General features: G+C 41.1%; 1 protein-coding gene across 8 annotated transcripts in view; it reads right to left on the bottom strand.

Annotated features, from left to right (window-relative positions):
* LOC111141248 (early B-cell factor 1) overlaps window positions 1-24277 on the bottom strand; it is a 386978-nt gene that overhangs the window by 115484 nt on the left and 247217 nt on the right. For 6 of the 8 annotated variants that reach the window (XM_022493686.1, XM_022493683.1, XM_022493681.1 and 3 more), the window contains exon 8: window positions 8364-8505. In XM_022493686.1, coding sequence (XP_022349394.1) covers window positions 8364-8505 — 142 coding nt within the window. The remainder of the gene's footprint in view (window positions 1-8363; window positions 8506-24277) is intronic. The other 2 variants (XM_022493685.1, XM_022493684.1) reach the window with 1 other exon arrangement.

Genomic DNA, 24277 nt, shown 5'->3' with positions numbered 1-24277 from the left:
ATGAGTTAGAACATCCTTGCAAATAAATAAAATATTATCAGCCTCCTTCTTATCTTGCCAACCCCACAGAAAACATACCAGTCATCAAATAAAATGCATGTTTTTATTTTTTTATTTGACTAGCAGAATGTGGTACAGCCATGGGAAAAATAGGTTATTGAAGGAAAATAAGCTGTAAGGTAAACATACACAGTATGCCATTAAAAGGAAAAAAAGATATGCTCTGGGCTAACTTTTGAAAGGTCTATTTAAGATACCAGCATAAATGCCTTCCTTGTACTGAGAAAAAGTAAGAACAGTGGGATAAGAGATGGAAAGAGTTTTAGCATAATATACAGAGCAAGTGGTTGAAAGTACGGACTCCAAAGTCAGGCTCTCCAGGTTTGAACCTTAGATATATACTACTTATTTGCTGTGCAACTCTGGGAAATGTATTGTACTTCTCTTGACTTTGTTTCCTCATCTTGACAAGGGGTGCCTCTAGCATTACGTGCCGAGCAAAGGAAGAGCTCAGTGAGGCTTACTGTCCTTATTCTTAGTACTATTAATATGCACAACTATGTGGGTAGGTAGATGAGGGGTGGAGCCCCAGGTCTGATTCTAATTTGTTCTGGGGCTTTGGGTAAGTTACTGACCCTCACGAAATCCCAGTTTTCTCCTCTATGGGATGAGAAATGAGATTATATTGTATTATATTATATTATATTTTATATTATATTAAAAATGGGAATAATAATCATTAGAGCTCATGAGATTTGTTGAAGGATTTTATGATGTAAGTAACATAATGACTACGGTACCAGCACAGAATAACCACTCCATAAATGATAACTGATAAGAGCCCTCAAATAGCAACAAGGGCAATACTACTACTACACATTACCCCCTGGCCTGGTCACCACCAAGCAGGGCAGCAAATTCTGAGCAGTATTTCTACTTTGCCAGCAGTGCTGTGTGTGGGGTCAGATTCAAATAAGGATAACACAGATCACCTGCTTCGCAATGACCCGTGGCTCCCAAACTCTTTCATTTGCCTGACACTGAGTGCTTGCTGGCTATCGAGTCTCCAACATTAAGATTTCTGGTGTTACCCACTCTACAGATTACTCTGGGTATACACTGAAAATCAGTCTTCGCTCACGTCTTTATTTATTATCTTGACTTCTTGCCACGTCCTTTTTTATTGCAAGGGAAGACAAAAGATAACTTCCCCGCTGCTCAGAGAAAAAGACCCGATTTGAGGCTTGAAAATCAGGCCCCTCTGTGCTCTACTTCTGTGACACACCTGGATATTCTTAGCCCTAATGTTCTGTCCTTTCATCTGTCTTGCTTTTTCAAATAGGAAAATGTAATGTGCCACTCTACATAACAAAGCACCACATCAGCATTTATTTATGGTAATGTGGACCCTTCACCAAAATGCTCTTGCCCAAGTGGGTCCCGCTGGAGTTCTGCACCCAAACCGGTCATGTGAAGGGCCACTGTCTAAGTGTAAAGTTCTGTATTGTTCATCCTTGGCCCTTGTGTTTTGAAAGCACGTTTCTGTCAGGAAGCTGAAGGGATGTTCCAGACCTTCCTCTCAGGATCTTCGGGAATCCCAGAGAGACCGTTGCAAGCCTACACCAACCTGAACTGGAAAGGCATCAGGGTGGGACCCCAAGTCACCCAAATTTTTGTGTGATCCAGCAACCATAAAGCTATGCCCACCCACCCCCCCGAAATTCACACTTTAAGAGCATACCATGGACAAAGAGCACTAAATGGAGTCTGACAGAAACTATGTGAATGTGAGAAGATTACATCCTATCACTAGGTCTCGGTTTCTTTCTCTGGGAAAGGAGTGGATGTGTTAGATGACCTTCTATACTTTCGATGACTCTTCACATGGCATGAGCTCTCACCGTAGTGAGGGAGGAGAAATAAATTGGGTTGGTACGTTTCTCTTTGTTGTTTAGTTCCCATTCACTCATCCAGTTTTAGTTTGTTGGGGTTAGACAAATAATATACTTTTCATAGGCCACATGCAGCCCTCCATTCGAAAGGCCTTAAGAAAGTCTCTACAAGTTCAAAAGAAGTCAATAGGCAAACTCTTTCTAGGCTACTTATGCAAAAAGCAAATCGATAAGCCAAGACCATCTGGAAAAAGGACTCTCAAAATGTTTCACTTTCTTCCTATTTTGAACACTTGCACTATTGATAGAATGAGGAGCGATCGGGGGAGCCTTCCCCGGCACAGCTAACTCCCTGGTGAGCTTCCAAGGACCGGCAGGGAAGAGCAAAGTTATAAGCAACTCAGAATGATCTTGCCCTGGGCTTTCATGACACACTAGGAGTCCATGTAATTGAAAATGAGTTCATCAAAGCCCTGCCTGGCCCCCCACACCATTTCACAAGTGCCATGGACCACAGTCCGAGCATCTCACGTGGACCAGCCTAATCTGGTTCTCGGAGGCTCTCTGAGCCTCAACTCCTGCCATCCTCCTAGTGACTGGGAATAAGAGGAGTCATCCCAGTCTCCCCTGGGTTCCTTGAAGTTGCCTAAGCAAAACAGCCTTTGCACATGCTGTCCCCTCTTCCCAGAAATTTGTGTCTGTCCCTTTAACCTGCTGAAAACTTACTCAGCTCTTTGGTTTTGGCATAAACGTGATTTCCTCAAGGAAGTCTTCCCTGACCCCTCACTCCTCCCCACTCCTTTTGTACAGAACTCCCATGAGTTGCTTGTAAGCTGTGCTTAATATCTTTCTTCCCTCTTTACATCATAAATTCTGTGAAGACAGGGACTGTGTCTGCCTTGTGCTATCGCACCTGAGCTTGCTGTCTAGCCTGTACTGGATGCTTAGAACGACTGAGTGAAGGAAGGAAGGACTGGAAGTCCACCTTACTGACACCTTATTCCTTGGCTGGAAAGCCGAAGAAAGGACTATACCACAAATAGCCAGTGCATTTCTTTGTTCCCCTGAAGCCCCATTTCTCCAAAGGCACCTCCAGACGAGGGGAGGCATGTGTCAACAGCTTCAATTCTGAGTGCCCAAAATTGTGCATGTTAAAAGGCAGACTAGGGGCACCTGGGTGGCTCAGTGGGTTAAGCCTCTGCCTTCAGCTCGGGTCATGGTCTCAGGGTCCTGGGATCAAGCCCCGAATTAGGCTCTCTGCCTGCTTCCCCCTCTCTCTCTGCCTGCCTCTCTGCCTACTTGTGATCTCTTGGGGGAGGGGGAGGAAGGCAGTCTAGAGATGACCCAACCCTGCTCTCACTGAACACATACCAAACGGAGGCCATGGAAGCCAAGTAACCGGCCCAGAGTCACACAGCTAGTTCATGGCAGAGTTGGGTTGGAAATCTAGCTCTTCCATCAGACAGCCTCACCTCCCTCTGTTAGATCCAACTGATGTCTACTAGCCACATCTTAGGGCCTCATTACACAGAAGGGAGAAGAGGGGACCTCTCCTTTCTATGGGAACCTCCATGCTGTCTCTCAGTTTGGAGTAATCTTCCCAAGCCTGAATCACCTTTCTCCGCATGTCCATAAAACAACAAATTTAAGTGCAGCTAGGCACAGGGAGTCAATGGGGTTGGATACCCAGGGGCAACCAACAGAAGCAAAAGCTGCTTCTGTCTGGAGCAAAAGGATTAAAGAAGGTCAAATGCTAAAGAGCAAGAATAACACCATATTGTCAGGGACAGCTGGAAGGGGACACTACAATGGAGAGGTCAGAACTAACTGGTGGTGGAGAAAATCTGATTCTACTTCTCTGATGCTGTAATTACAGCAAGAAGATGGGCCCAGGGATTCTATCACCAAACTCTATTCTACGAAGTATTTTTAGTTTGACCAAACCCCACTTTTGTGTAGATTTGTTTTATTTTGGCATCCTGGCACATTTATACTTCACACCTTTATCTGTATAACCACCTTGAAGGGAAATTTAATTCGTTTGTACCTGATGCCCACAAAAACTAAATTGTGCTTTATTCCCAATTTTAAAAAGCAGGGATGTTTTAAAAGATTGATATTTGAAGCCAAGAAACTAAGACAGACCTCAGGTCAGAACTCCTGAACATTAAAACATCCACCATCTAGAAACTGATTGTTCAAATAAACATGATGATTGTACAAATTCATACTGATTTTTAAAAAAGAACCTAAGTATGAAAAACACCGGAGAGGGTGGCCTACTGATGACCAGCTGAGCTCTGTGACCCACTCAGATGTCCCAGTGATCATGGAGGAGGCATGTCCTCCTACAGCCCCAAAAAGCAAGAGAGTGGAGGGAGGCAGAAGAGGGGAAGGGATAAAACACATGCATGCCAAAAAAAAAAAAAAAAAAAAAAAAAAAGTCCCCTAGAAAAAATGAGCATTTAAACTGCTTGTCAGAAGGCTTCCTGACAAAGCCACTAGAGTGTATTCACAGGCATTTGCATAAATGCTGCGGGTGAGTTCACCATAGCTGCTAGCGCTAATGGTACATAAAGTAATTTAGTCACTTCTCCCAGCATTCTATGTCAGAATGATGAGCGCCGGCACTTTGCCTTGTTGCATATTAGATCATTAGATAATAAAGTGTTAGTGCATGAAAGCTGACAGGGTCCCTGCACTGTAGCTCTGTGAGGGCACCGCATTTTGCCACAGGGGGAGAAAATACAGAAACTGATGCCTCAATTGGCCTTAAATTCAAGTAAACACAACCTGAAACTCAAGAGAACAATAATAACAATATCAACACTCCCAAGCCTTTAAAGATCCCCAGCATAAGGTCCCCAGGAATTTGCCCAAGTGACGGGAAGTTAGGGCAGATGCATAAGTTAGGACGGCACATTCCAGTGGGTGGGGACGATTCTGCTGCTTTGGCTCCAAGACCATGCTTCTCAAAAACTGAAACCCTGCGAGTAGTCACCTTTTGACACTACCTGTCTCCACAGTGCATGTCTTCCATAAAGCGACTGCTTGCTTAAAGATGAAACCTCACTAGCCTAAACTCTCCCATAAATATTCAGCCAAAGAAAATCTCAGTATTTATGAATGAAGAAAAAAACAGGGGAGAGCAACTACCATGAGCTACAGGATGCCAGGATTCACCCTCTTTGGACCATGCAAGATTCTGTGCAATGAATTTACCTTTGTCAACTCTCCCACTTGAAATACAGGGGCTGTGATTTGAGCTTGGAGGTTTGGAGGTCCGTGGGTCACACAGGGATGACTGTATGCATGAGTGTAAAGCGTGGTCTCTTTTTCTACTGATATGCAGAAAGATGAGCTACGAAAGGGAACTTTCCTCCAACTGTCTGACAAGCAGGATATAAATAGAGATGTGCAGAGTTGCTCAAAATAATTCAGGCTATCTGTAAATGAGCTGGTAAAAAGCCCAGAATGAGGGAAAACGAAGGCTCCTACAGGTCACCTACGAGGTGAAAATATCTAGCAGTCTCACTGAGTAGTGGCTGTCTGAGGTGAGGGTGAGGGAGTAGAGCGGCTGAAGGGTAGGGACTTGGTTCTGGAAGTCTTAAACAGGGCAGTTTCAAACAGGATTTTTCAGTGTCAAAGTTAGGTATTACCATACCCCCCAAATCAACATGCATTAGCATCTAAGTCCACTCCCACACATCCCTAATGTAAGAGCCCAGGAGTCACCTTTTGCTGAGTAGATATTTATGTATCAGCTTGAAGTGTCTAAATGAGTGGGTGGTTTTGTGTGGCTGGTTGATTCATGTGTTCAGAGAAGTAGATTTCCATGCATTGTCATTACAAGGCACCTCAAGCTATCTCCCTTTTTATTCTACTGGAGAGAAATGAAGTAAGACATTGGTGACTGCGAGCCCCCCCTAGCTGAAGAAGATAAGACACACCCAGACCCCCAATGATGCTTAACCATTTATGAACAGGGAAATGTCACCATTTTCTTGAACAATATGTTAATAATCACATGGCCCCTTGCGGACTGGTGAACTGGAGAGGAGGAATAAAACATTGCCTCTAAAACTTTAATAATATGATATCCCACTTGAAATATTAATATGTACATGTAGAAGCAAGAATATTTTTGCGTTGGGAGGAAGCCTAGAGGTGTTTTGGTCTGGAGATCTCAAACTGTTAGCCCATGGCTATCTTCTTCCTAAGTGACATTTCCCCCTTCCGAGGGTTTAAAAGTTGTGTAATTAGTTACCAACAATTAAAAATTAGGAGTTTTAATTCTTGCCAAACTAGAACATCTGTCTCCAGGGGCTCTCAGTCACTTTGGCCTCCACTGTCTAGGGCTGCAGGAGGGCAGAATGCATAGTTGCCCTTCTTCTGCAGTTTCCATCCAGCCTACTTCCCCTATGTATATCACCTGCCCCCACTCAAGACACACACTTTCTTTTTTTTAATCCCCCTACAGATCATCACCTTCATTTTATCAAGAAGAAGACAAAGGATCCCCAAAGGTAAGATGACCTGTCCAAGGTGACATAAAGGCCAGAGGTGAAACTAAAAAACTAAATTTAGGTTTCCTGGCTCCTACCTCAAGATTCTTTCCTCCACATTATAATTCAAAATAATGTTCCTGACCTCTAGACTCTAAAGGTGTCCTTCTCGCAGGTGGTTTCTGTTGGTTTGTGCTGTTTTTTGTTTTTTTTTTTTCTGGTGGAGATTATTTGCATGACGTCATGTGGTCTGTTGCTGCCTTCCCAAAGGCAGGAATGGGAGCTGGCTGTGTCTGCATTTGGAGCCCATTTTGGATCTGTGAACCCATGACTGGTAGATTTCAAACTGACAGTTAAGTCTGTCTTTGGACAAGACAGTAACCATTGCAACTAACCAAGCCACAGTGGAAAACAAGACTTCAGTTTTTAAACCACAGCTTTCCAAATTGTGCTCACTGAGTATTTACCTAGTTTTTCTTCCTCCCTTCCCCTAAATACTTCTAGTAATACAATGCCTTAAGTGACTCCAAGGGTATTAAAAAGGCAACATTACTGTAAAAGGAGGATCAGAATAATTTTAAGTACAGTAAGGAATGGAACTAGGAATGTAATCATGCGCAGGTGTTTCAAATGGCCTCCTGCAAAAAAGTAATATCTATCCATCTCAGCACTAATGAAACCATAAAGAAGCAGCTTTTGAAAGATGATGGTTTACTTTAAAAAGACTGTAAAACTGGATGTGGTGAAGGATCCCTTCTTAGAGTGTTACATCTGGTTAATTAATAAAAAGTACAGTTTGTGTATTCCTTAAGTGCAGAAAAAATCAGGAAAAAATAATGATAGTGATGTGTTTATTAAATTAGAATGCTGGCAGGGAAGGGAGTTTTCTACCTTATGAATTACGTCATGGACAGCTCATGGCCCTTGGAAAAAATCAGGCAATCGGGAGGTAATTTGTACAGTAGTGTTTTTAAAAGAATCCTGCTGATGTAGCAAACCAGAAAGTGAAGTGGGGAAATGGGTCTAGAGTTTAATTTGGAGGAGATAAGAGAAAATCTAGAACGGTGACTGGTATCCAGTATAGTCTCAATCATTGTTTCTTGGATGGATGGTTGGATGGACGGACTGATGGAAGATGAATAGATAGGTGGATGGACTGAGAATAGATAGATGGCTGGCTGGACAGATGGATGGTCAGATAGATGGATGTATCAATGGATGGATGGGCAGATGGAAGGATGTATACATTATACATACATGTAGTACAGAAACATTCAGATGTACATTCAATCTGGCCTGTGGCTCCTTTGAGTGCCATTCACTTTCCTTGATTCAAATTTTTATCCGGTTTCCTCCAGTTCTCTCAAAGGTACCACTGATCAGCCAAAAATTCAAGACAAATGTAAAATCTCCCCCAAGAAAACCCACCCATAGTGAGCAGGCTCTCACATGGTGATGAGGGGAGCATCATGCACAAGGCACAGGAGAGATATTTAGTTTGGGCTTCATCTTAACAAATGCCTCTGACCTAGACTTTGGACTTTATCTCCAAATGAAGTTCAATATGAAGTTACAGAAATACACCAGCAGCATTGTAAAGAGGATAGAGTTCATTATACAACCAAGTCAGTTGTAAACTCAAAATGTACCACAATATTTGTTACCCTGCTTTGGCCCTCCTTTATTTTTCAGTCAAGCTGCAATTTAAAGTAAAGTGGTCCAGGTCTCCCTCCCTCTCTCAACCAGAAGGAAAGATGCATCAACCATTTCCAGGATAGAGAGATGTGCAACAAGAAAGGCTGGGCCTCAAAGGTATCTTCCTATCTTTAAATATTTGCTTTCAGCATCGTTTCAACAGAACATTAGAAATCGGAAACAGTAGAAAATGTGGTGGAGTTGGAAGAAAGAAACCAAATAGATTCACAGTTAAAGTAGCAATGCCAACCAATGAAAATGATTTGCCTACCATGTTCCAGATAAGAGGGCGTACCTTCCGAGGGGTCAAGCCTCCGAGCCCTCCGCCCATGCTTAGAGTTATTATGGACAAACATATTATCAGAGACTGCCAGGACATGGCCATCCACATTGACTGTCGTAGACACCACGACCTGGAGACAGAAGAGAGAAATGAATGAACATTTTAATATAAAAGCATAGAGGGTAATAAACTCAAGTTAAATAAATAACAGCTGGGAGCTGAAGAAAATTGCATAGCTATTTCACATAATAACTGGTGCTTATGCTGTACAAGTCTAACAAGAGGAGCTATTGATGAGTGGGTCTTTGGCATGGAACGCTTTTGATGCAGTTTTAAGTAAAATTGCACAGTTTATAGTTATACAGCAGAAGGTACACTGTTAACCATAATTTTAACAAGAGGATCTTTATTAGCATATTTTTTTACACAACGGTGGTTGTGTTTCACCTAAATTACCCTTCAGTTTAGACACTGAAGCAGATATCACAGTTGATCATGCAAATAAAAATCTTTTGAATCTTTAAAATATTTCCTCCTCCCACCCCCTACCCCCCCACCCCACCCCCCCCACTATGTCAGGGTTAAGAGCATAGAGAAATGAAAAAGAGAGGTTTCAGTGAGAGCTGGGAGGCAGCTTTCTCTCCCGGGTGCCTTTTTGGGGTTTCTTGTACTTTTCTCTTCCCAAATTACTTCAATTAATCAGACCAAACTTCCCTCCCCCTGCCCTCACCACCATCACCACTACTAACCAGACCACTCCCTCCCCAAAAGATCCCTGCTGACTAAGGGTCTTAGCTCTGTTTCACAGCCAAAAAAAAAACAAAAACAAAAAACAAAAAAAAGAAGAAGAAGAAGAAGAAGAAATGTGGTGGCTCGGTATAATTCGGATACGCTGGCCATCTCATAAACTGACTCTGAGCCTAGTTTGCCAGAAGGGACACCGGCAAAGGTGTTTTCTCAGAGAACTCTGACTAAAACAATGAGAAGAAATGACCTACACTTCTCCTTATATTAAATGGGGGAGAGGATTAAAACTGAAACCCACAGAGATATGTTTATTCATGCGACCTCTTACAACCAAATATAATAATTGTCTGTAATTGCAGCCTCAGCTCCCACCTCATGCTTTGACATGGGAAACAGCAATCAGCCAGCTCCCGTTTAATCCACCTATTATGTTGACTAATTAACTTTCCTCGACAGTTTATTTCTTCCTCCATTATCAGCCCCTGTCAGCCGCAAGCACCCTGCAGCAGAGGGGAGACCTCGGGCTCTTTGATTGATCACCGATAGATTGACATGCAGATTAATTTAATTAGAATCACCTCACTTGAGAAATGAAAGACAAAGGCAAGAGGGCTAATAGATCTGCTCTCATAATGAGGCGAGCCTCCAGAGCCAAAGCTGAGGATTTCTGATTTATTTTGCTCAATTCCCCAGTTGCTTGGAAAGACTCTCGCTTTAATTGTTCTTGGTTTTGAGAGGCATTAGCCTCTGAAGAGGTGAAACGCTTTATAAGGATTGGCACATACTGAGGCCCCAGTTTCTGAGGAAGCCTTTTCTCCGACTTCAAGTCTTGTGCAACGCCTCAGTTTCGTCCCCTGAGTTGGGCAGAGGGCAAGATGCTGGGCCTTGCCCTGTGCTTGCAAACTGTCAGCCCTGCCTTGGCGAAGGGCCCTCCTCAGTAGCTCCCCCCCCCCCCCCACCCACCCAACGTCAGCCATACTGAAAAGTTCTACCGTCGACATCTTTGATCTAAACCCATTAGGCCAAAACATGGCGGAGTTCCTTTCTCGCAGCCTCAAAGATGGTATAGAACTCCAGCCTGTGAAGCTCTGCTCCCAGTACTATCGTGGGGTTGATTTCATTTGATCTGATCCCATTTGACTTGATCTAGTTATTAGTTTTTGTTTTCTTCCTTGCCCTCCCTTACATAGACCCGAGGCCCTGCTTTTTAAATGGAGCCCCTACAGTCTTTCAAACCTGGATGCAGAAGTCGGGGAACTCTGGAAACTACGCACGTGGTCATCCCACCCTGGGGTCTCCCAGGGATGACTGCAGGGCAAGGCTTCTATGGGATCCTTCCTAAGGGTCCTCTCTCAAGGTCTTTTCCATGACTCCCAGCCAGAACTGGAGCCTCCCCTGATTTTATTTTTTAAATCTATTTTATTAAAATACAAAGTAAACAATTGAGAGTCCATTCTGGGACTTGGGTATTTGCCTCAATCATTGTGAAAACCAAAATCCCAACTAGGGCAAGTCATTGACGGAAGGACTCAGTACATTTGAAGTAGCAGTTTGCAGAGTGGTTTTTCTCTTTCTTCATGATTGACCAACCAGATCTGACGCAGCCTGAAGGTTCCGTGTATGCCTCATCAATTGTAGGTTAATTTAAAAGGAGGGGGAAGAGAAGAAAACGGTCTATTCTTTTATTTTCAAAAAGTATTATGTGCCAATACAGAGTCCATATTATTTAAGGCAACAGAAACTCACTTTTCTTTTTAGTTAGGGAGGTGGGACATTGACGATTATATAACAGAGCTGGGTCTTTCAAAGAATTTTTGATTTACTACGAGACCACAATTGAGTGGTCACTGGAGTCGTTAGCAGAAGAAACTATAAAAGGAATCCCAAACGGTATCTGTTTCCAGTGTCAGGAAATGCAGAAAGTTGTTATTCTAGATGTCTGTCTTAAGAGGAAAAAAAAAAAAGCAATGGCAATTCACCATGCACCTGTAAGATGAAATTCTACAGGCTTAAGCTTAAAATACTCAGTATTTTTTAAAGATATTGTCGTCTGATTCCTACATTGAACAAAAATCACAAAAGCAGTTAAGTTAAAAAAAAAATTACATCCTATGTGTTTTTTTTTTTCTTGACAAAAGAAGGATCACCAAGACCACATGTGTGACAGAATCATTTCATTGAAAGTTCCCTTAAAATTGGAGAAAGATAAAACAGAATCCTTGTGTCTTTAATTTTTAGAAAATAAACACCTAATGTTCCTCACAGAAACTCATGACTAAACATTTTAACTTCCCTCTCCCCCAAATAATTTCTCTCATTCCAATTTGGAAATGATCAAGATACATTTAAATGAAACATATGCTGAAATTAATCCACAGAGCAACTTGTAAATTTTTTAAAAATCTAACTGTGAGATGCAAAGGGGGCACTGAAGTGTCCTTTAAAAATAGGCCCATAGTGGGAAGGAAAAGGGCCTTTACAGTTTAACACAAGATTAATGAGGTGCTGACACATTCATGCAGGCAAGGGGACAGACAGGCCTGCCAAATCTTCAACCTTCCCAAATTTTGTCAACAAAACACAGCTTGAATTTGGGACAGGTAAACATGGAAAATGATTTTACATTTGGACTCAACACTTCCCTCTCTATCCCCTCCCTCACTCTCCTGCCCTGGGAAAGAGATGAAGGGAATATGAGGAACAGGTATACTTAGAATTTTATGATATCTGTTAAATTGAATCTTTACTCTTAAGAATTATACAGTCCAATACAGGAACCACACATGTAGCTATTTAAATTTAAACTAATTAAAGTTTTAAATTCCATTGTTCCTGAGTCTCCATAGCCACATTTCAAGTGATTAGTAGCCGCATGTGTCTAGAGACTGCTATATTGGACAGGGCAGCACAGAACATTTTCCTCATTCTAGAGTGTTCTATTGGACAGTGCTGCTGTAGAATGGTTTGGAAATAAATGGCTCAAAGTTATTCAGGAGGATGTCCAAATGATATCTCCTGAAATAGGTAATAGTGTAAGTGGACATGTTTAAGGTTATATACAAGTATTTTTGATGACTATATTTTTTATAGAATTATTCTATTTAGGACATAGCTTTCTAATATAGCAGTCCATAGATATGTCGATGAACATGCAGTGTGTTCCATGATACCTTCTATCTAGGTCCAACCTTCCAAGTGAGGGCATTCAGCATGAGGGGATTAAAAAAACAAACAAACAAAAACACAGAAGAGAAATCTGCAGGTATCCATGGACTTTGGAGATTCTACACTAATGTTTTCAGTTTCCTGCCTCATCTCAGTGGTTCAGAATGTTCTCTGTTTTATCCTGAACCTAGCTATCCCTAAAGGTTGTTATTTTTACAATTTTACCCCTCTACCTATTTAGAATTAGAAACAATTCAACACGAAATTGATGATTCTTGACACCCAAGCTTTCCTAGCTGATTTGACTTTGGCCAGGCTAACTTAATCTTCAGCCACCGTGCTCCTGCCTCTCAAGTGGAAATCCTAACAACAGTGCCTGGTTCTGTGAGGCTTACATTACTGAACGTGGCCAGCATGGTTCCTGGCTCAAACTGAGCACTCAACAAATGTTACTAGCAGTAGTAGTATAGCTGTTACTTTGTTGGTGATACTGACCAAAGGTTCAAGTTAATGTATCGGGCTAATCATCTGAAGCCATAAAGAGGACCCTGTATAAACTGTTATTTTAAATAAAAGGATACAAAAATTATCCCTAATATGTTCACTGCTTTATCAGTCTAACAATGAGATTGCATAATTCTAAAGACTTTTGTGCTCACCATATGTCCTTATGTAATTTAGGCCTCATGTAAATTATAAATTTCACTGGTTTATACAATTTTCCTTTCTAGAACCCATTGACATCTTAGCCTGTAACATTTTAGGCTTGAAACTAAACAAAATCTTACTGCTTTGAAAAAAATCTACAAATTAGACATCCTATCAATTCAGTTTTATTTTCCCAATATTTCATATGAATGAAGGATTCTCTGAGAGTTTTGTTATTGGTTAGTATTTCCTGCTACCATTCTTCAAGCTGTCTCTCTTTTCTTCATATCAGGCAAGAGACCTTGTATGTCCCCAATAAACTAAATTATCTAAGATTCATGACCCATAATCTCTGTCTCATGAGCAGATTCTCAAAAAGACAAAAGCAGCTAAATTCAGTCATGGGTGGAAAATCCCATTAACAAAAGTAGCAGCTCATGTAGAAGAAGGGGTTATGACAAAAGCACCCGAAAGAGTTAAAATCTGTAGTTTTAGGGGTGCCTGGGTGGCTCAGTGGGTTAAAGCCTCTGCCTTCAGCTTGGGTCATGATCCCAGGGTCCTGGGATCGAGCCCCATATTGGGCTCTCTGCTCGGTGGGGAGTCTGCTTCCCCCTCTGTCTCTCTGCCTGCCTCTCTGCCTACTTGTGATCTCTGTCTGTCAAATAAATAAATAAAATCTTTAAAAGAAATAAAAAATAAAAAAAAATAAAATCTGTATTTTAAAACATTTCTATAACAAATCTGGAATCAAGAGGAAGATTAGACCACAAAAAAGGTTTCAATGTTTAGATTTAGAATATTTTAGTAGTAAGTATCTCCCTCCAAGAAATAACTACTTTAACAACTTAATTTTGAATGGATATAAAATTACAAACTTGGTCTTCAAAGCTAATTTATGGTAACTCAGTGTAAGGAAACTGGTACTAAAGTTGGTCTGTTACATGACTTTCTCACCTCTGGGTTTAATCTATTCTATGTCTGCATTAATTCAGGACCCCTAATATAAGGCATTAAATGCACTGGCTTGGAGTACACGAAATAGAACGGCAGTGAGTGACATTCCATGGAATAATAGTCAGCAATAAAAAGAAACAAACTATTGATACACCTGGATGAATTTCAAGAGAATTATGCTGAGTGAAAAAAGCCAGTACCAAAATATTACATCTTGCATGGTATGGGCTTATTCCCCACCCTCTTCCCCACCAAATTTACATGTTAAATACCTAATCCCCAGTACCTCAAGATGGGCCTGTCTTTGGAGACAGGGCCTTTAAAGACATGATTAGGTTAAAATAAGGCTCTTAGAGTGGGCCCTAATCCAATCTGATCCATGTCCTAAGAAGAAGAAATTTGGTCATGCAGAGAAACAGCAGAGTATATGCGTGAAAATGAAAGACCATATGAGGACACAGCAAGAAGGTGGCTATCTATAAGCCAAGCAGAGAGGCCTCAGAGGAAACCAACTCTACTGATGCCTTGATCTTGGACTTCCAGCCTCCAAACCTGTGAGAAAATAAATTTCCATTTTTAAGCCACTCAGTCTGTGATATTTTGTTATGGAAGTCATGGAAAAGTCATACACGGAATAATTCCATTTACTTGACATTCCTGAAATTTAAAAATTTTAGGAATGGAGAATGGATTAGCACTTGCCAAGGGTTCAGGACAGAGGGAAGGTGGATATGGCTACTATGAAAAAATGACAGGAAGGATCCCTGTGGTGATGGCAATGCCCAATATCGTCACTGTGATGATAGATACATAGACCTACGCATGATAAAACCTTACAAAACTAAAAACATATACCTATGTAAATGACTATAAGCAAAACTAGAAGAATTTGAATAAGGTGGCAGATTTATCAATGTTCAAATCCAGCATGATTATTGTATAATACTATGTAACATTGTACTATAGTTTTGCAATCCATTACTATTGGGGTACTGGGCAAAGGGTGCACAGGGTCACTCAGTATTATTTCACACAACTACATGTGAATCTACAATTATATCAATAAAAAGTTTAACTACATAAAAGGCCTCATTAATCAAGATGCCCTTCCATAGGTGAATGGACGTACAAACTGATAATCCATAGAAAGGAATATTATACAGCAATAAAAAGAAATGAGTTATCAAACCATGAAAAGACATGCAGTTTTAAATGCAAAGTGCTGAATGAAAGAAGCCAATCTGGAAAGGCTATAAGCCATATGATTCCCACTGTGCAACATTCTGGAAAAGGTAAAACGATGGAGGTAGTAAAAAGATTAGTGGTTGCCAGGAGTTTGCCAGGGGGAAGGGAGGGATAAACAGGTGAGGCACAGGGACAGGGAAGCCATTCTATCCCATACTGTAATGGTGGGGACATAACACCATGCATTTGTCCAAACCCACAGAATACAAAACATACAAATGAATCCTAGTATAAACTATAAACTGTATACTGTGTTATCAAAACTGTATCAATATGGCACGTTACTCTAATAAGTATATCAAACTCATGCAAAATATTAATAATAGGGAAAATGGGGGAAAGGATTGAGGGCTTCTATGAGAACTCGTTTATACTTCCTCCTCATTTTTCTGTAAACCTAAAACTGCTTTACAAAATAAAATCTTCATGTCATCAAATTTCCGCCCTCCACCCTACACAGGGGTGTTCTACCATATTCTCTACCCTGTCTGCTGAGCCATTCTTTACAGACTCCTTGAACATTTCAGTCAAAAGCCCAAGAAATCAGCCAACCTAGTAGCTTCCAACTAAGAGTTTTCAAATGTAGTAATAGGAACGACACAGCAGAGAGGGAACCCTAAATTCATCCATAGGAAGACTGCATTCTAAAGCAATCAGTTTCCTTTGTCGCTATAGGATGGGATCATCTGTCTGGAAACACTGGTTATCTCCTGCCTGTGAGAAGCCCTGAACTGATGGATTCACATGACTTTGAATAATTTTAAAACAGAGTGTGATTCTTAATAACCGTCATCAGGGGGCGCCTGGGTGGCTTAGCGGGTTAAAGCCTCTGCCTTCTGCTCAGGTCATGATCCCAGGGTCCTGGGATCGAGCCCCGCATCGGGCTCTCTGCTTCACGGGGAGTCTGCTTCCTCCTCTCTCTCTCTCTTCCTGCCTCTCTGCCTACTTGTGATCTCTGTCTGTCAAATAAATAAATAAAATCTTAAAAAAAAAATAAATAAACGTCATCAGGATCAAAAAATAGGTCACCACATGGGATTCAGAAGAGAAAATAATAAGAGAAGCCCTCAGTAGTCATGACACTGCAAATGCGTCCAACACCTCTCTTTGAGGCTTGAAAAATTGAGGCCCAAGAGGTTTAAAAGCATCCTCAAGGTCATAGGACAAATTAAGAGCAGAGGTAAGCCTGGAGGGAAACTTTCAGACTCCAGGTCTAGTTCTCACCCACCGCGGCCTGGGGCCTCTCAACACAAATGCTCCAAGTTGTGGCTGAAGTCTGTTCTCCCCTGCCTCAGCTGGCGTCTCCCAGGACATATAGCTGGGGTGTATATGACTGACTACACTCAAAGTAGTATATACATAAAAATGGTCTGCCGCAGTTAGAGGAGTCAGGTCTTCATTAACTTTGTCCTTTCAGATATCCTTGACTGATACGGAATGAGATAGTCTCTGAAACCTGCCTGATTGCTAGTTTCTATCTGGTTGAAAGATCCCAAATAAGTCATTAAAAATTATGGAGGACGTATGAACCTACAGGATGTAACAGAGTGGAACTTCGAGAGAAAGGGAGAGAGTGACGGAATTAAATCTACTCTCTAAGGCTCAAGGCAAAAAGATCTCTTTTCTTAACAGTAAGACAAAAGCAGACACTTCTCAATGCTCAGATAGGTATGCTAAACTCATTCAGATCTTTGGAAACTAAACTCAGCTTCTGTTTCCTGAACTGTGACACATGCTCAACATAAAAGCTCATCAGTGACCCGAACCTTGGTCCTCCCTCTGTGGATCAGGAAACCTTTGATGACTCTAGATGGTGTCACTGGTATTTAATGGGTACTCTCCATGTATGTGTTCCCACTGGCTATTTTCAGTAGCAGCGAGCCAAAACATACAGAATTGCCATGTCTGCTCTCTACCCATGAGACCATGACACATGGCTGAGAAAACTGGGAGCAAAAAAAAAAAAAAAAAAAGCATATTAGTCAACAGCTCAGAGTCTAGGGTCAGAGAGTCCTGAGTTTGAACTCCAACTCCATCACTTACCAGTTTGTAGCCTTAGATAAGTCAATAGATCAGAGAAAAGAGTTGTGAGCCTATTATATTCTAGGCATTATTCTATGGAGAGGCAGCAATGAACAAGACAGATAAATTGTTTGTCCACCAAGAACTGAGCACTTATCAGAGGCAAAAAGGGGTTTTCAGACAGTGACTAAAGCAATGAAAGCAAATTTCTGAATGTGAAAAGTTCCAAGAAAAGAATAAGATGGGGATGGAGTGATACCTAGGTGGGAGCTATTTTTGATTGGGTGATTAAGGCAGGCATCTCTGAGGAGGTGATGTTTTTAGCTGAAATCTAAGTAAAAGAAGTAGCCAGCTATTCAATGAAGCCGCAGAAGAGTTTCCGAAGCCAGAATAGCAAGTGCAAAGATCCTGAGGCAGAAATGAGTTTGGTGTATCTGAGGAAGAGAAATGAAAGAAAATAAGATAGGCCAATGCCCTTGTTTGGAGCAAAGTAAACCAGGGAAAGAGCAGTGGAAAAATAAGATTATCCACGCAAAACACTTTGTACGGTGTCTCATACATAATAAAAGCTCAGGAAGTTACAACTTAAAAAGTGAAAGAATGTAAGAATATCTTTAGTTGGTAAGTCTCACTAAGTAGAGGCATCCCCAGAAGCAATATCACTGGCAACCGTGATCTACACCAAACACTTTTAAACATTTATCCTTTCACGTATTTTACATTTCTTCAATAGCGACTGTACTTAATGTAGAAATTTATTTCCTCTAAGTGCAGAGCCACCACTCATCAAATTGCGTTCATAAGGATTCCTTCTCAGTGATGCATATTTTCTGCCAAGGCCCAGCATAAGGCTCATGCCAAGATACATATTTGCCCAATAAGCCATAATGGTTTAATATATCAGGTTGAAAATCCACCATTTGTATTTACCATGTTATGGGAATTAATCCTGTATTCTGAAACTATCATTAGAGCTGCTTTCAGTATAATTAATCAGCGTGCTGTATCTTGAAATTATTCTGTATGAAGAGAGTGATTGCTGCTCAGGCCCCTAGCATTCTGTTGGTAAAGAATTTAATTGCAAGATGTGCTGTTTGTCAAAACAATGTAATGGGGTTAGGGGACAGTGGGAGAGAAATAAAAAGGATACAAATATTTCTTTATTTAAGTGCTTTTAAAAGCAGACTGAAACTGCAGAGGTAGGACATGTATTTTAAGAATTCTCTGATGATCTCTTATAATATATTGATTCAGAGCCTCTGTAGGCTTTTGAATAAATAACAAGGATTCTCCAAAATTTATAGAATTCACCAAAAACAAGAGCAGAGAATTGCCTTTTACTGTCACTTCCTGTGCCATCATTTTTAAAAGAACACATCTTTGGTGGGGATTTGGGATGGTAACCTGGTGGTTTCTCCTCGTATCTCCACTCCAAGTGACTAGAAAGTGAAGGAGGATTCTTTGTCTCCTCCAATAAACGCGAGATAAGCATGAATTTGGAGCTGGCAGTTCTCTCCACTCAGAAGACTCTGCGGGCGCTTCTCGGGATGATTTATTCTTATCCTTTGGCTCAGAGCTTAAATATCACCTCCTCAAAAGTTTTCCCTGGTCACGCACTTTAAATTAGGCTCCTATCCCCCATCCCACATGTGTTCTCTCTTATATTATTAATATTCTTTATAGTAATAATTGAAAAGTTTTGATGATTTGTAATTACTAATCTGTACACATCGTAGCAGCTGATGGCACCTATTACCTGCACATCCGTGTTCTGTCCCGTGTGGGCCGTACAAATAGACATTTGCAGGTTGCTCTGTGGTTATACATGGCCAGGGGACAGACTTCTATCCCATAGAATATGGGCATATTTGACAAGGGTCACTTCTAAGAGCGGGTTTTTAAGAAGTTCATGAGTTCCCTCTATATACTCTTTGCTCTTCAGCTGGATGGACAGACAACAAGGCTCTAGGGATAGCAGAGACACAAAACAAAAGGAGCCCCGGTCCCCAAGTCACTTTATGTACGAGACCTGTTCACCCACCAAGAACACCTGCCTTTTACCTTGATGTGAACAAGAAATGACCTGTGGTGTGGGAGCCATTATATTCTTTGTTCTATGTATTACAGCAGCTAGTATTATCTTAACAAATAGACCCCAACTAGAATAGGAGCTTCATTAGGACAAACACCCTGTCTTTATTGTTCCTGGCAATGTGTTTACCACTTGCCACATCAATAAATTCTACTGAGTGCATGCACACATGAATGAAGGAATATATCTTAAATTTACGCTCATCCACAGTCATGCATCTAACATTTATACATGAATATAGATTTGTAGCCTATGGACAAATTTTTGTTGAAGAGATAAGATGAATTTGGAAATTTATACTTTACTTCACAGTCCCCAGGTAATATGGCATCTACCGGGATGACAGCTTGTACCCGATTCTTGTTCCCTCCCTCACCATCCTCATTCTGCCAGCCCCAACAAGGAAAGCTATTGATAAGGATTTAAATCTTCACCTGGAATTGTCTAGCTCCTGTCAGTTAAAAACCAGACCCACGACATGGTTTTAACACAGTCCTTTGACATTAGCATCTTTTTAGTGTCAAGATGAAGAAACAGGCTCATTTAGTCACAGTGAATTTCTCCCTGTCATGAGCTGTTTCCATCCTAGCTTACCCCCACTTTTCTTCTTCCTCCCCACTTCCTCAAACCCACCAGAACTGAATGAAGCCTGTATCTACTGTTGTTTTAAGCAATTTTGTTACCCTAGCCACAGCCTGGGGATTTCAAAAGAAAACATCCATCATAAGTTAAGAAGAAGGAGGAAAAAAAAAAGATTATACCAGATTTTCTACCAGGTTTATTCCTTAATGCCTTAAAGTATGGACACAGCCAATCTCTGCGGAAAGTGATTAATTTCTTGAAAACACTAAGGTCACACTAATTGACATGACCTGTGTAATTAAGTAGTCTCTGTTTACACACCAGAAGCTCAGCCGCTGTGAGGCTGAGTTTGCTTGACAGAATGTCTTTACATGTCAAGAGATCAACAACCTTTCTTATGTCCTCCTCAGTCACCTACACAGGCCCCTGATTGCTGTTCAGAGGAGACACGCTCTGGCATGGCTGTATGAAGTTCAGGGTGGCCTGGTGAGCATACAAAATGAGATGAGAGAAAAGCAGCAGCCACGAGTGTTGGAGAGAGCCCACTTAATAGTCAGGAGAGCACGTTTTCGATCAGATGTCTCTAAGTCTTAGGTTTTCAATATAACTGAGAAAAGCCACATTGAGATGTCAAGGATAGACCAGAGTTTTCTGATGCCAAAAAGACACTTTCTTATTCCTCCTTAAAGGCGGTCACAACAGAAAACCTACTTCTTACTGGGGTACTATGAGAGGAATGATGGAAATTGTGTGTCTTCTTCACAGGTAACCTTCAACCAGTGTCTCTATGACACATTGCTTTCAGCCAGGGGAGCTGCAGGAGAGGCTAATTTCCCCCTTCTTGGGCAAGTCCTAAGATTTGGGAACTTCCATATGGTTTCTTCTAGAGTTCTCTGAGATGTCAGAGGTCACTTTACTCATGCTTCATCTATATGATGGGTCTTTCTTGCTCTGGAGGAGGGGCCCAAGCCTCCATAGGTTAAGTAAAGCTAGAGCCATCTTCTGAGTAACAGCTTCTTTTTCTAAGGTTCATACAAGCAAAAAAATGGCCAACACTGTAGCTCTGCACAGAAACAATGCTCATGTTCTTTTACTTCCATGCAACTCCACTCTGCCTGACGAACTTTGGTGGCATTCCAACAGTCTTAATACAGATAGTAGCTTCAGGCTTGTTATAGGGCAAACACCTTTGTGTTTGTGTGACTTTGAGCAAATTGCTTAATTCCTCTAAGCCTCAGTTTCTCATGTGTAAAGTTACATTTTACAAATATAATATCTGTACACTCCTAACAGGGACATTGTGAAGATAAAATGATAATTCATGTAAAATACTTAGCATGATATCTCTCACATATTAAGTACCTAATAAATGTTAGCTTCATCATTATCACCATCATGGCCAATGTCCACAGATGTATGTCAAGGCACATGTATGGGCACGTATATTTATATACACCTACGTGGAACACATTGAATGTAGACACAGATATAAACAGTCACCTCCCCAGTCCTAACATAAATGGAAATAGACCAAGATAGGGAACATGGAAAGAGAAGGCAACTTCTGATGGAAGCACAAAAAAAAGAAAAGAAAGGTGATGACAATGGACTTTGGGGTTCAGTGAGTTGAAGTTCCTGGAAGTTTCCAACTGGCAGCTGGAGAGCTAGGTCTGGATTTGGATGTCAGGTCTCAGGGAACCTGAATCAGGAGATCTGAGTGTCCAAACAGTGGTTAATATGCTGAGAATGAAGGGGATAGTAAAGAGATTCCTACAAAGTGGGAAAAGATCTGGATCTCAAAAGAAAACTTAGGGAATTTCAATATATACAGGAGAGAAAACAAATAGCATCCCTTTAATAAGGCTGAGAATGAGTGAATGTTGTTGTGGAATCCAAGGAAAAGATGGGCTCAAGAAGGATGGGATGGCTACCAGCATGAGATGATGCAGAGAAACATACAGGACCATAATATTAATGAAAAAACACCACTGGGGAAAACAAAGAAAGGTTTGGCAAGAATATTTGAGGTGCTATTTTAACCCATTCCCCAACTGCATAAACATCCACATGCCTACATGCATAAGACCATGTGCTAATTGTGGAAAAATTATAATTAATTAAATTTGTACAAAAAAACAAACAAACAAAAAACCCTGAGTCAATATTCTTTCTGCCATAGGCTCCCTCTATCCTCTCCCAGAAAGTGATGACGGGGTGATGGGGACAAATCAGCTTAAATCTGAGATCCAGTAAGGAATTTGTCCTTGCTGATGGACGGAGCTCTTCTTCAACTCAAAAATTAACTCTGTAGTGGCCAAGGTTGCTGCCCCTATTTAGAGAAGTCTACCTACTTTAGGATGGTTGGAGACTCACAGGAAAGAACACACATATTTGAAGGACATATGGACCTTGGGTCAGGCAGTTCTCATGCTTAATAAAAAAAAAGAGCACTCTTTGGGACTGTAGCACTGTCACCAGGAAGAGGCTGTCAGAAATCATTAGGTATAAGACTAGACCAATGACGCTCAAGTAGGGGTAATTTTGCATCCACACCCCAACCAGGGAACATTACAAATGTCTGGAGACATTTTGGGTTGTCATGATTAGGCTAAGGGCTGAGGGAATTTCTCTCCTGGCCTCTACAGGTACAGGCCAGTGACGAACTATTAAATATACTACAGTGTGTAGGACAAATCCACCCTCCCACATACAACAAAGGATTGTCTAGTCTAAAATGGCACTTGTGCCTCGATTGAGAAACCCTGTACTGAAATACTGATCCAGTTTTTGTGTATTACAAATACTTTCCCCAAAAGCTAACTTTCTATTTATTATTTTCAAATTAGTTATGTATACAAATGTTGTTATTTGTATGTTGTGAGATAAGAGGAATCATAATTTTTATTCCATTTTAGAGCTGAGGAAACTGAGGCTTTCCAGAAATTCAATTCATGCCATCCCTCATCTCAGTAGCCTTTCTACTAAATGAAGAACAACTATCTGTAAAAATAAAGTTTTCTAGATACTATCAAAAATAATAGACTGAGGTCGTTTTTCATCTCCTATGAGAGCTATATCTCTATAATTTAAGGCTTTCAGACATTTCACTAACAGGTCCGTTGAGGGAAAAATAAGACCCCAGAAGTCTTACACAAATCGTCTTAGATTCCCAATGTCACCAAAGTGCACCTCTAAGTCTGTTGCCCTGAGAAGCAGAGTAAAGTGGATCCTGATATTCATAAGGCATGACATGTGTCTATTGGACATGTTTATTAGACATGAATTGGTTCGTGCCTGGATATGCCTTGTTCCTAACCCAAGCTTGGTCAAAGGACCAAGCTATGGCTCATCCCAAGACCAAAACAAGCTGCAAAACACTTTATAGTGAAACCCAACCTCATGTTGCAGGACATGGAGCAACACACAGGGGCATCACATGTGTCATTTAGTAGCAAAGCCAACTCCATCTCAACACACACAAAAAAGTCCTGTGTGGGAAGGAGATTACCCAAGTCTTCCAACTTGGGGTCAGTAACTAGCCAGGAGAAACATTTTCCAGGAAACTAGGAATTCAGGGATTCTCTCTACTTATCTCTGTCAGGACAAGAGGTGGTGAGGCCAAAATGATTTTACAAAAGTGGTACAGGTTCTTGGGAGAAAATGTCTTCTTTCTACTGAATTTGTTCTTTCATGAGATCAGTAAGTCTCCCGTCTTAAAAAAATATCATCTTGGAGACAAAGAGATCTTGACATCTGAAAATCAGTGTTCAGAATCATCCCATAACCTTTCCCCCATCAGAGGGGAAGTTTTTCAAGATCCTCTCAGAGACCGTACATTTCAATCTACACTTAAAGTTGACTGGCTATACCTAAGAGTATACTTTCAACACGAGACTGTTTTCACTGAAAAACCATATGGGTGAATACACGCGTCATTACTCTGATATATTGCACGACAACTAACGTTGGCCATGCAAATGAGTTACCCATAAAATGAGATGGAAAGCAACACAAGTCTAGAACCTTGCTCTTCAAAGCATGGTCTGTGGCATTGGCATCGCTTGGGAGCTTGTTAAATATGGAGAGTTTCAGGCCCACTGGAGACCTCAATTAGCAGTTTAACAAGATCCCTGGGGGGTTCTTGACACTTTCGATTTTGAGAAGCGCCAGTATCTAGAACTTAGCAACCTTTCCTAAAACCTAGCTACCATTTTGTGTTTTCAAAATTAACACTTTGCTTTCACATCTTCTTCTGTCACTAAATGTGTAATTATATGAGGCAAACACACCCCTCATGTTTTGAATGGTGGCTGATCTGACTGGTGCTTGAGGACTTTCACACGGGCTGTCCAAGGACATTGCTGACACAGAACTGAGGGTCACCCATATCACGCTCTAGATGTGCCCTGCTGCATCAGGGGGTCTGTTTTTAATAGACAATTACTGG

Source organism: Enhydra lutris, unplaced genomic scaffold (genome assembly GCF_002288905.1).
Source record: "Enhydra lutris kenyoni isolate GAN:26980312 unplaced genomic scaffold, ASM228890v2 scaffoldscaffold5, whole genome shotgun sequence".
Classification (NCBI taxonomy): Eukaryota; Metazoa; Chordata; class Mammalia; order Carnivora; family Mustelidae; genus Enhydra; species Enhydra lutris.
Note: the sequence above shows the minus strand (reverse complement) of the source record. Positions and strands in the feature narration are given on the sequence as shown.